At 45.6% G+C, this 12,782-nt stretch overlaps 2 protein-coding genes across 5 annotated transcripts in view; both read left to right on the forward strand.

Annotated features, from left to right (window-relative positions):
- The window catches only part of BLOC1S5 (biogenesis of lysosomal organelles complex 1 subunit 5), a 35,690-nt gene extending 34,944 nt beyond the window's left edge, over positions 1-746 (forward strand). For all 4 annotated transcript variants that reach the window (XR_014566320.1, XR_014566321.1, XR_014566322.1 and 1 more), the window contains one exon: positions 318-746. The gene's annotated coding sequence lies outside the window, so the exon portion shown is untranslated. The remainder of the gene's footprint in view (positions 1-317) is intronic.
- Positions 747-4,567: 3,821 nt separating this feature from the next.
- TXNDC5 (thioredoxin domain containing 5) overlaps positions 4,568-12,782 on the forward strand; it is a 29,278-nt gene continuing 21,063 nt past the window's right edge. Inside the window, exons 1-3 of the mRNA XM_083747373.1 lie at positions 4,568-5,148; positions 9,016-9,165; positions 12,033-12,138. Coding sequence (XP_083603499.1) covers positions 4,937-5,148; positions 9,016-9,165; positions 12,033-12,138 — 468 coding nt within the window. The 5' untranslated portion in view covers positions 4,568-4,936. The remainder of the gene's footprint in view (positions 5,149-9,015; positions 9,166-12,032; positions 12,139-12,782) is intronic.

Here is a 12,782-nt window from a genome sequence, read left to right on the forward strand (position 1 = left end):
CCAGGCTCTCAACTAGTTCCCAGCATGGCCTTCCAACTGTCTGGGGGCCTTTATATGAGCTTAATGGGTTAGTACAGCTTCCACTCCTGGACATTTTGCTGGTAACTAAGGGCCTTCTAGTGCTGCATTTTCTTGGCAGCAGGCCAACAGGCAATGCGGATGCCAGTGCAAACATCCCACATAGACATCTTGTTAGCCACTGTGGAAACAGAATGCTGGGCTAGATAGGGATTTGGCCTGGTCCAACAGCAGTCTTCGTATGACTGAATGTTTTTAATGGGAGAGAATCGCAACAAGTGCATTGTGTTTTTTAACAGCAGCAGCAACGTACCAATGACACAGAAAATTTGTTTTATTCTTGCATTGCAAGCATTAGGCCCATTGGAGTTGTAAAGAAAAATATGCACCAGAGATTTCTCACAAAGAGAGTCAAGCTTCCAGCTCTGCTGTTGCATCTTCGCCCCAGCACAGCACCATGCAGTGACTGATCCACAGGATTCGTGGGACAAGCTGTTTCCGAAAGAAGAAAATGTCCTACCCCCTCTTCCATCTGTGCAGTAGCCCAGCAGAACTCATTACGCTGGCTCTCCTGCAAGCACGTTTACTTAATGGAATCTGGCCCTCAGTTAATAGCTTAATGGAAACGTCAAGTGTGTGTGGCAGTTGTAAAAATGGCAAATTCCTTGCTAGGGATTATTGGGAATCAGAAATAAAAATTCCAGTGCTGTAACGCCCTTATACAAACCTATGCATTGGATGCATTTGAAACACTGTGTGCATTTTTGGGTTAGCCCATCTCAGAAAAGATGTCATAGAAAAATGAGTTTTGAAAACGACAAAGTCATGAAGGGGTTGGTGAACATTCCCTGCATGAAACTGCTAAAAGCTTTTAACTTAGGAAAGGACAATTAAATGGGAATATGATAGAGATTTACCCAATTATGTGGAGAGTGGATAGAGGTTTTTCGTCCATTCCCATAATACTGTGACTTGTGGTCACCCAAGGGAGCTGGCAGGCAGTAGATTCAGGACAGATAACATAGAGAACTTCTTCATACACATCATCTATGGAATTCACTGCCACAAAATGTGGTGATCGATCTATTAATGGCTAATGTCTGCGCTAGCTAAGTGGACCCTGGATAAGCCTGGAAGTCTATTGATTGAAGTGCTAATGTCATGGCCTCAGAACTTTGCAGGACATATCCTATGTTACAGAGAAGCCTGGGTTATTCCACCAATACCCACATTCCAAAGAAAACAAAAGAGTTCCGTTGACTGTCAACAACCTCTAGCTTAAGAAAAAATGGCTAGAGCAGAGATGATCATATCTCAAAAAGTTACGAAAGTAACCAAGCAGCATTTTTTCATTTGTTTTACACTTCCCCAAAGTTGGTTCAATGAGAGATGATCTCTTTCAAGATAGGAAACCAACAGAACAGCACCTTGAGCCAATTCCGCCCAAGCAGCTAGTGAAGGGAAGTAACTGTTGAAACTGGTCTCTGAAACTGCATAATCAGGGTGGTCAGGATTCCACCGGGTGGTGGTTAATAGCTAATAATAGACCTGTGGAAGTTGCAGGTTCTTCTGTGCAAAGTAGAATTAGTATGCAGTGTTTCTTTTTTTAAGGAACTGGCTATTCCTGCACAACTGAAGCCCCCAGTTAAAATGCCTAGAACTCCATTGCTCTCTTGCCCATCCATGTACATGGCTGACAGGAACCAAAGGGGGAAATATTATGGGGCACCTGTCACCATGCAGCTGTTCTTGTAAGCTTACCTGGTCTACTGGATTGTTGAAGACCTGAGAGGATGGTGGTGACAACGATACAATCCATCAATATACACAGTACTTTCATAAGAACATAAGAAGAGCTTTGCTGGATCAAACCCAACATTTGTTGAGTCCAGCATTCTGTTCTCACAGTGACCTACCTGGTGCCTATAGAAAGCCAAGTAGGCTATGGGTACTCTGCCAGCACAACATAACTGAAACACACAAAGCCCTGCCTCTGGGAGCTGACCAGCTAAATTCAAAAGATGGGGAGGGAGAAGCTTGGGTAATGAGATGGATACGAGCAAATGCAATTGTCAATACTTAACACAGCTTTGTTTCAGTTGAGTGGTAGACTTCACAGGAATGGAGTGTTTTAAGGAGGGGTTTTAAAGGAGGAAAGATGGCACACGTAGTTATTCTGGACGAGTTTCAAGCATTGGAAGCACTAGACCAGACAAGACATGGGGATCAGGTTACTTTTTAGATGGCTAAGATGCAGCAGTGGGGGGGGGGGTCATGCAGGGCCGGGCAGCTTTGGGACTTTTTTCAGTGCAGGAATGAGGGACAGAATCTGCAGGAATGCCAGGTCAGAGCCTTCTTGCTCTGGCAAGTGAATGGAATGCTAACAAGGCTTTCAACATGAGTTCAGTGAAATTAGTCTTAGGAAACAGGACTGATCCTAATAAAGTTTGTTTCAAGCTGCTCTTTGGTACCTCTGTGCATAATAATAAACCAACACATCTGCCAGCATCTTTGGACTCACTTTGGAGGCATGGCTATGGAAGCTGTAGCAATGAGCTCCTGAAGTTCAAGGTTTGGCTAGACAGCAATTAGCGGAGGCAGTATCTCCACCCAAACACACGCTGAGTCGAGGGCAAAAAGTAGAGTAGGGGTACAAAGCAGACTGACCTAGCCATTCTTATGATTGTAAAGCTGTTCTGGAGTGGGGCAGGGAAGCAAAAAAGTATCCACTTGTTATGAGATTGTACTTTCTGACTGCTCTTACCATCTCTTAAACTGTCTTACTGCATAATGTTTTTGGGTGGCAAAATTATGTCATTTTATTCAACAGCTTGTAGAAGTTTCCACTCCCAGCCCTACATGAGAGGTACAAATCATTGAAGTAATTGGGACAGACGCTTACAGATGGCAGAATCACTTTTTCCCTCTCCACTGAGATTATATCCTTCCTAACCAATGACAATTGGGCTGTCATGAAAATTACATCATATTATCTCTCTGGAGAGACCAGCATTTCAGTCAAAGGACAGCTGTCAAAATAAAAAACTACTATATTTGGGAGACTTGAAGAATCTGTGTCCTTTTAAAGACTCTCTGAATTGTAGGACAAATTAATAGCAAATTCTCAATTGAAATTGTTCATTCATTTGGCTTGTTATACGTCGGCTATCTAACAAATGTTACATTAACATTGGTAGTATTTGTTAAGAGTGTTGTTGTGGTGGTGGTGTGTGTGTGTGTGTGTGTGTGTGTGTGTCAAAGTTAGGCCTGTGGCAAATAGCGGTTCCCTTGATTCAACTAACTGGTGCATTTCTCTCTAACAAAGTCAGCTCTGGTTACAGTTTTGCCTAGCTATTTTATCCTTAGCTATAAAACAGGCTAGATGAGTGTCATGAAAGCCCAGCTCAGCTTTTAGGTATGATAGACACAGGAACACAAAGCCCTGTGTCCACTAGGTCTCTTTCTAATTTGTCCTAAACTTAAATTCTACATATGGTACTCCCCAAATTTATATCTATCTTTGTTAACATAGTGATTAGCTGTGCAATGCCTTTATGACACAGTTAGGTCCTCTTGTGTCATCAAGCTAGGAATGGAAGAATAATACAAGAGCAAAACTAATTTGTCTTAAGAACGTAAGAACCCTGCTGGATCAAAGGGCCATCTATTCCAACCCCCTGTTCTCATAGTAGTCAACCAGATGCATGTGGGAATTCTGCAAGCAATAGTACTCTCTCTGCGCGTGAATCCCACTACTGTACTGCTATTCAAAGGCACGTGGCTCAGGTTCAGCTCTGCTTCCAATACTGGATGCGAGTGGTTAAGTTCTTCAGTGTTAAAGAACACGCACCTTGCAACAATTGCAATCTTGTGATTGATTATGCGGGGCAGGGCTTACCTGTGCACACGCACACCTTTCAATATTATATTAAATTGGCTCCTATGCCTGGGAACAACTCCCCTCCCCCACTATTTCGTGCGGTCTAGGCATGTCTAGAATTGCATTGTAAATAAGTACCCCTAGTTAAAGCTATGGTTTTCCCAGTAGTGATGTATGGAAGTGAGAGCTAGACCATAAAGAAGGCTGATCGCCGAAGAATTGATGCTTTTGAAGCAGCCAGTGAAGGGAATTATGGTACTGGAGGACTCTTGAGAGTCCCATGGACTGCAAGAAGATCAAACCTATCCTTTCTTAAGGAAATCAGCCCTGAGTGCTCACTGGAAGGACAGATCCTGAAGTTGAGGCTCCAATACTTTGGCCACCTCATGAGAAGAGAAGACTCCCTGGAAAAGACCCTGATGTTGGGAAAGATGGAGGGCACAAGGAGAAGGCGACGACAGAGGACGAGATAGTTGGATCGTGTTGTCGAAGCTACTAGCATGAGTCTGACCAAACTGCGGGAGGCAGTGGAAGACAGGAGTGCCTGGCGTGCTCTGGTCCATGGGGTCACGAAGAGTCGGACATGACTAAACAACAACAGTTGCTTAAGAGCTCTATTCCTCATTAGAGTCCTCAGGGCGGGATGCAAGCGCACGTGCTTAAGTTGACTTAAACGCGCTGCCCAACAGCAGCGGCCCTGAAGGGGCGTCCCCTCCTCCTCCTCCTCCTCCGCGCCCTCGAACTGCTTCTCTTTCGAAACTTAACGGGCAGCTTTCTCACAGGCGCAGCTTTGCGCCAAGCCGCGAGGGGAAAAGAAGCGCGCTTCGGCGTCGCCGGCCTTTCCCTGCCGGCCCCTCCCCGTCGCCCTTTGACTTCTCCGAGGCAGGCGGAGCGGGGGCGGAGGCTGAGGAGACGCCGCCCTCGCAGCGGAGGGAGCAGCAGCAGCAGGCGGGGTTGGCCGGGAGGGGAGACGTGGCCCGGGCCGGCTTCTTTCTTCCTTCCTTCTTTCCTCGCTCTCTTTCCATTTGCACCGCCGCCATGGCCGCCGCCTCCTCCTCCCGCCACCACCACTCCACGGTCTGCCTGGCCCTGCTGCTCGGCTGCCTCTCCTTAGGCGCGGGCCCCGCTCGGGCCGAGGGGACGGAGGCGGGCGGCGAGGAGGACCCCCACGCGCGGCACCTCTACAGCGCCGAGATGCTGCGCCATGGCGCCCAGAGCGCGCCGCACTTCGTCATGTTCTTCGCCCCGTGGTGAGCGGCGGCGGCGGCGGCCTGGGGAAAGGGAAGGGGGTGGGCGCGCGCCCAGGTCTGCTCCTCCCGCTGACGTGGCGGGCCGGAGGGCGGCTGGGGCGGGGGGTCCAGCCGGCTGGGGGGGGGCGGAGGCTCCTCCTCCATCATCCTCCACCCGCTGCCTCCCCAAATGCGCACACGCGTCCAAAGGGGTCTTTTAAAAAGTCTCTATTTGTGGAGAAGTTGGCGGGATCTCGCAGCAGCAGCCCCCCTTTTTGGGAACAGCTGCATCTTCCTGCACGGCAGCGGGTTGGACTAGATGACCCCCTGGGTCCCCTTCCGACTCTACAGTCCTATGATTCTGTTAATCTAGCTGTGCTGCCTCTGCGCCCTATCATTATTTCTGGGTGCGGTTGGGGAGAGAGCAGGTGCTCTACCACCTCAGGGGCAGAAAACACGCGAGGAGGTTTTCTTTCCCTGCAGAAGTAGCTGCTGCAGCCTGCCCCCACTTGTGACTTTTACCCTCTGTCCCCAGAGAGAGTTTAATGGCATTACCGTAAGCTGCCCTTCGCCCATGGGACCCAGCAGGGTATAAATACTAGCCATGTTGGTACCTGCACTGTCTTGAGGCAGTGTGCTTCTGAAAGTGGGTCGTTGGGGTGGATGGGCAAGTCAGGAGAGGGCTATCGCGCTCAGGTCTTGCTTTTGGGCTGCCCACGGGCATCTGGTTGGTAAGAAGAACAGGATGTTGGGACGAGGTGGGCAGGGCTTTTAGGTTGCTAAATGAAAAAGTTCATGGGGGCAAGTTATGTCAGATCGATTGGTGGTCGTAATACCCGAAGTAGCTCATCACTTATTTGTGTGTGCATTTTAAGTGCAGGTGTGTTCACGTGATGGCCAGCACAGAAGTCAGGTAACTGTGCGCACACAAATGAGCTATGCATGTGAGCAGTGTACATTCTGGAGTGGAGGCACGCAGAAGATTGCAGAGACAACTTCTGTGATTAGAAAAATGGCAACTTCAGGGTTGCAGATTTGTTCACACATTGCTAGCCTACAGAAAGGTTTAGTAGTTTGCCTACCAGTACATTATTATTTTTTTAAAAAAAAACTTTGCTGTTTTTCAAGTGTCTTTAAAAAGAAACTGAAAAAATATGTATCTGGCCTAACATTAAATAGAGAGTAAAGGGAAAACTAATGGAGTATTTGTGCCTTTTAAAAAACTTTGATATACTTTTTTTGTTCAAATTTTCATAGGCATACAAAGGACCCATAGAAAAATCATTTCTGTTGTTGCAGATAAGTCTGTCATTGCTGGATCCCATTCACAGGTCCTAACTGACCAAAGGCAAAGCAAAAAATACACACACACCCTAAGTGGAATCTAAACAAAACAGCAGAACATAGCATGTTAACCTCTTTCCCCTCTCCTCCCCTCCTTTAATTTGAGCCTAGGTCTACTCAGACTCGGGCCAGAACTTGGTCTCAGACCAGCTCTATCATTAATAAAATGCCATTTTTAAACTCACTGAAAATTCATAAGCAGTGTTGCATAGTCCTCAAATAAAGCCCATGCAAAAATGGTTTCCAAGCTATTTTCTCTTAAGGCAGCTGAAGCTTCTGCAGTAAATGCAAACAGCTAATTAAGAATTCACATCTTTCCTAGGTCTGTGCCTCAGGGCAAAGAAAAAGGTAAATAGAAAGAGCTCCTTCTGAGACAGAGTCTATATGCACAGATAATCTTGCTCTGAGATGTTAATATAGGAAGTGTTGATCTGTGCAGAGCTCCTGGCAAGGCAAAGCAGGAGACTTCTGGCGTCACCCAACCATCTTAATAATTGAGAAGGGTTCAATCAGCACTGAACTGACTTTAAAATTTTATTTTTAAAGGGGTAGACTCCTAGTAGGAATTGCGCTGCAAATCAGGAGCAGAGTCGCCACTTGGGTTACATGGGGGGCAATTTCAAGTAGCTAGCAATGGCCTAGTCAGGTTGCCCCCTTTAGCTCCAATAGTATCTCTGGTCTCCTGCGTGTCCCCACTTCAAATGTGCATTTATAGCTAGAAAGATAAACGGGGGAAACTCCTAACATGAAACATCAGCACAGGCTTTCTCCTGGTGCTCCCACCCCCGCCCCCTTCATCCAGATGAGGGCTATGTTGAGTTAAATAATCCAGAGGTTTTCAATTCCTCTTTCTGCAATACAAATAGGCATCTTCTGTGGGTGTCTTCACATATACAGCTCATTGTTATAAAGGCAGAATTTGAGCATTTCTTCTGCCATGAGATGTGCAATCTGGGTTTCCCTAACTTCATCATAGGGAAATGTCCCTTTTAACATGGGAAAGCAGGGAGTTGTTGGACTCCCAAGTTCTATTCAGCCCCAGCTATCATAGCCAGTGGTCAAGGATGCTAGGAGTTTGAGTTCAGCAACACCTGGAAGGCCACAGATGTTGCACACCTGCATTATATGTTATACTTGAGGCATGAAAAGATTCATTATCCTTTGTCTTTCTCCACACATGCCTTGCGGTAGCCAGAGGGACACTTGGTGGGGTGGGGGTGGAATTTCCCTATGTATGCAAGTGATCCCTTACTGATTGTAACATTTGCAAATAGTCACCCCAGTCATTGAGTTCATGGTCTTCCCTCTTTTTCCAGGATGCTTCTGGGTACACATCTAGCTTGCTATTTCTGGTCTGTGACCATAATTAATCAATTCATTCAAGCTAGCTTGCTAGAGGGTAAATCATAATGTGAGTTTTGGCCTTTGCAAAATTGCTCTGAAGAGGACAAAGGAACCCTGGGAAAGGAATGAGTGGACCATACATCTCTCTAATGCATGACACAGTAATGCCAGACTTGTGTGGTCTTGCACCAATCAGTGTGGAAGTAAAACAGGCCACCTATAAATATAGGGATGATTTCTGCACACTTGGGGGGAGTCTTTGAAAATGGATACTACTTTGTAAAATAAAAAGAAATGTTTGGAAGCCCTAAAGCAGCTCAATTTTGACTTGTGCAATGTTGACAGTATCAGTTTAAAAAAATAGAAGAAAATGGAGGGAGATGGAATTGGTCTGCTTGAGCTCCTAACCACTTATAGATATCGTGGATTAGCGTCAGGGTGACACATATTGTGAGGTTAAAGAAAAGTGCCTTTCCTACACTACATTGGGAGGTTTTACAGAATATACCTGATGCTTCTTGTCCAGTGATGGTCTTGATTGAACTTCACATCAACTTGATGATTCGGTTTTCTGCATCCACACTGTTTGCTGTTGTAATGCAATCTTCTTCAAAGCAGCATTATTATGTTTGGGATCCAAAGAGCTGCTTTAGACTCTTTATCTCTTTGAACAACTAACTAACTAATGTCAGAACAAATGCTTAAAACTCTGCTGAGTGTTTGTCAAAAGTAATTATTAATAATAGTAGTAATAATAAGTTTTTGAGGCACATTAGTTGCTAGATACAGTGATTTCAGACTTTGTATATTTTGGGAGTCCTTTCCATCATATCAAGTTTTGTGCAGGAAATCTGCTGTCTCTCTCTCAGCAAGACGCTGAGGTTTCTGGGATGTTCTAGGCTATATACTCATTTCACATCACTGTTAACTCGCGTAAACTAAGATTGCACCCAGTACACTCCCTTGGTGGCACCCCATCAGTAAGAGGAGATGAGAAATCTTTTAGAGAATCTTTCCGGCCATTATTGAAATTACCGATAAGCTTCCAAGGAACCTGAGTGTTTCCCCAGAACACGGTTTGAGAAACATCAGATGAAACCTGAAATCAGACCAAAGCCCAGCCCCCAGGCTTCTGTTAGACGATAAGTGTGGTTGAACAAAGGAAAATGAATTCATTAATCATCTTCTTTTTTACTCCAGGTGTGGGCACTGCCAGCGCCTGCAGCCAACATGGAATGATCTTGCAGACAAGTACAACAGTATGGAAGATCCTCAGGTCTATGTCGTCAAAGTGGACTGCACTGCGGATACGCCACTATGTTCTGAGTATAGTGTCAGAGGGTACCCGACGTACGTTTAAAGGAGCATTGCATCATTCAGTTGTTCTCTGTATCTCCCTTAGGCCCATGCCAGCATGAGGGGGGGGGCAGTTGCTTTTGAGTGCTTATAGTGAGGGACGCAGGTGGCGCTGTGGGTTAAACCACAGAGCCTAGGGCTTGCTGATTGGAAGGTCAGCGGTTTGAATCCCCACTATGGGGTGAGCTCCTGTTGCTTGGTCTCTGCTCCTGCCAACCTAGCAGTTCGAAAGCACGTCAAAGTGCAAGTAGATAAACAGATACCGCTCCGGCGGGAAGGTAAACGGTGTTTCCGTGCGCTGCTCTGGTTCACCAGAAGTGGCTTAGTCATGCTGGCCACATGACCCAGAAGCTGTACGCCGGCTCCCTCGGCCAATAAAGCGAGATGAGCACCACAACCCCAGAGTCGGCCATGACTGGAACTAATGGTCAGGGGTCCCTTTACCTTTACCTAGTGTAGCATTGTGGTGAAATGCTAAATGTCATCAGGCTTGTCTTTTTTGCCAAGTGCATGAAATGTACTGTATTGTGTATTATACATTAGATTCTATTTCTTGGAAGGACCAGAATCCTCTTTTTCCCTGTTTTGTGAACAGACCTACCTAGCAGCAGCCCATGTAGCAATCACATAGTGATTGTTTTAAAAAAGCCCTCTTAATATTGTTGCTTTATTTTCTTAAATTATATCCTGACTTTGTTCTGTTATGGAACTCAAGGCAGCATTTATGAGGTTCTTGGGAAATCTAGGCACTTAGGTGATAATATCAATATATCATCCAAAACTGGTTTGATGTCCATATTGTGACTTCAGTTTCATAATTTTTTGACCCTGGCAATATATCTTGAATCGTGATGCGTGTGTCTGTGTGCTACGCAAAACTCACAATGTGAGGAACACTGTGAAGTCAGCCAGTGCTTCTCTCGATTCCTGCAGTCCTTGTTAACTCTGCAGGATCAGCTCTCACCTGCCTCATTCAGGGGACAGCGAACCACAAGAGCAGGCAGTGACAAAAATCATGATGCAGGGAAAACTGAAGCCAGCCAATGCCTCTCCTAGGCACTGCCCAGACCTGCTTAGCTTCAACATGGTTTGTGGGTTTATGTGCCCGTGGACTGTACCATGGGATTATGTATTCTGAAGTGATACATATTTGCACAAGGAAATAAAAGCAATGGGCCGTATTCAACTAGCTTCTGCTCAGAGTAGACCCATTGAAATTAATTGGCCATACTCATTAACTTCAGTGGATCTAGACTGAGGAGTACTAGCACTGAAAACCTTCCAACATTTGATGCGCTTTCTGTTTCCTCCTTGCTCCTCTTGGGTTTTAGTGAAAAATGCAGTGAGCACACCCATATGTTTCCCTGTGCATGGATAAGAGGAACAGCTGTGCAAATGTGCCACGGTGATGCAAAGGTTTTATAGCTAGCAGAAGGTGGTTGAGTTGCTCCGGTAGGTTGGGGTGAGAGGACCACACCTCATCTGGTATAGTAATTACTCAGCGTTTCCTTCTCCAAGGCCCGTGTTCGTTTGCTAAACCAGGAAGAACCTAATTGACTACACCCTGGAAGCGTCTTGGCAAGGGTAGCCTGTTAGATGATTCTGCAGATATAGCCTCTCTTCGATGAGCTCTTCCCTGTTGTGGGGCGTATATACCCACAGCCTGGGCAGGCTGAATTTTCATGAGGTCGGCAGTTTCTTGATTTCATACTTACTGTGAATTATCCAACGACGTGTATGGGCAGATAGTGATGAGCCTCTGGTCTAAGTTTCTTAACATTTTTTTCACTTTAGATTTCTTAATATGCTGATATAAAATGTTTCATAAGAAGACAGGTGTAACATTCAGCAGTAGTCATAATGGGCTCTTTACTTGTAGTGTGAGAACCTAGCCTTGCAGTTGGGCTTGTAACACATATCTTGCAAGTTTAAACATGCGATTGGCTCTGTCCCTTTATGTGTCAGGCATGCTGTCCTCAAATATATACGTGTGTGTATATAAGCAGAGTTTATATTAGTAAACGCAGGTGGCGCTGTGGTCTAAAACCATTGAGCCTCTTGGGCTTGCTGATCAGAAGGTCAGCGGTTCGAATTCCCATGACGGGGTGAGCTCCTGTTGCTCGGTCCCTGCTCCTGCCCACCTAGCACTTCAAAAGCACGCCAAAAAAGTGCAAGTAGATAAATAGGTACCACTCTGGTGGGAAGGTAAACGGTGTTTCCGTGCACTGCTCTGGTTTGCCAGAAGCGGCTTAGTCATGCTGGCCACATGACCTGCAAAAACTGTTTGCGGACAAATGCTGGTTCCCTCGGCCTGCAAAGCGAGATGAGCACCGCAACCCCAGAGTCGTCCGCAACTGGACTTAACTGTCAGGGGTCCTTTACCTTTTTTTGCCCTTGACATTACCAAGAAAAAGCAACACAAGCAATTTTAAAGCAGTTGCAGAACTGCTCCATGAATTGTTTGGGTGGAGGTGCAGATATGCTAGTGACGTCACAGGCACTAATCTATAGACCCCTCCCCCCCCCCCCGCATTGCAAATAGTTTGTTTTGGGTACAGAAGGTGGTACTGTTACGTTTTCACGGCAGTGAAAGGGCATTCAGACTATCTCCATCACAGTTAGATTTGAAGCTGTCTTCAGTTTTTTAAGTCTTTTTGAAAGTTTGCAGAGAAATTGTGGCCTTGGAAAGCCTAATGCCACGCTACTGAAATCAACACAACTGTGAAAAATTAGGATTAAAGAGACCACCCTGAGGAAGGTTCTTTGAGCTGGGACATGAGGGCAAAAGTACAGCCGTTTTCAGAATGTTTTGACATTGCATGACCTTAAAAACATTTGCATTTGTTGTCTTGCATTTGCAGCCTGAAACTGCTTAGACCAGGCCAAGAAGCTGCAAAATACCAGGGACCTAGAGACTTTCAGTCGCTGGAGAACTGGATGCTGAAGACACTAAAAGAAGAACCTGCTGTAAGTGATGAAAGAGTCCTTCCTTCTTTCAGGAGACACAAAATAAAATGCCATTCAAATGGTTTTTTGTTTGTTTTTAAAAGAGTGCAAATACAGCATATCAGTTACTGAACTATAAGGGGAGCCCATAGAAAGCCAGAAGGCCATACGTTTTGCATTTCCCCCCTTAGATAATGTGTTAGAAAATAAAGAAGGGATGCGATGTGACTAAAATTGGACAAGTTGAAGGTCTGGGGCCTTGTGCTATCCTACCTCTTCCTCTAATAATTTGAGCTGGGCAGTGATGAACAGCCATCAATAATGTCCATGTTTTTAAAAACCAGTGCCGTTCACATTGAAGGGAAACGGTAGCTGAATGTGGGTATTATTATTTTTTTTATCCTTCATTCCTACACTGAACCAAATGCAAGCTCTCCTGGTTAGGTGTGGGCTAAGGAAGTAAACTGGTTTAACTTAGAGCTCTACACACACACAAACACACACTCTCTTGCTCACTCACTCACCCTGCAGCCCCACAACATGCCCTTAGTGCTGCTGCTTCTGCTGCCAGCATTGATTTGTTTTTTTTCTTGAAAGTTGGCTGCCTCTCATTTGTTGCTCTAGGAAAATAAAATTTATTGATCTGCAGACATAACATACATTAT

This window comes from Podarcis gaigeae, assembly GCF_964106915.1.
Source record: "Podarcis gaigeae genome assembly, chromosome: 7".
Taxonomy (NCBI): domain Eukaryota; kingdom Metazoa; phylum Chordata; class Lepidosauria; order Squamata; family Lacertidae; genus Podarcis; species Podarcis gaigeae.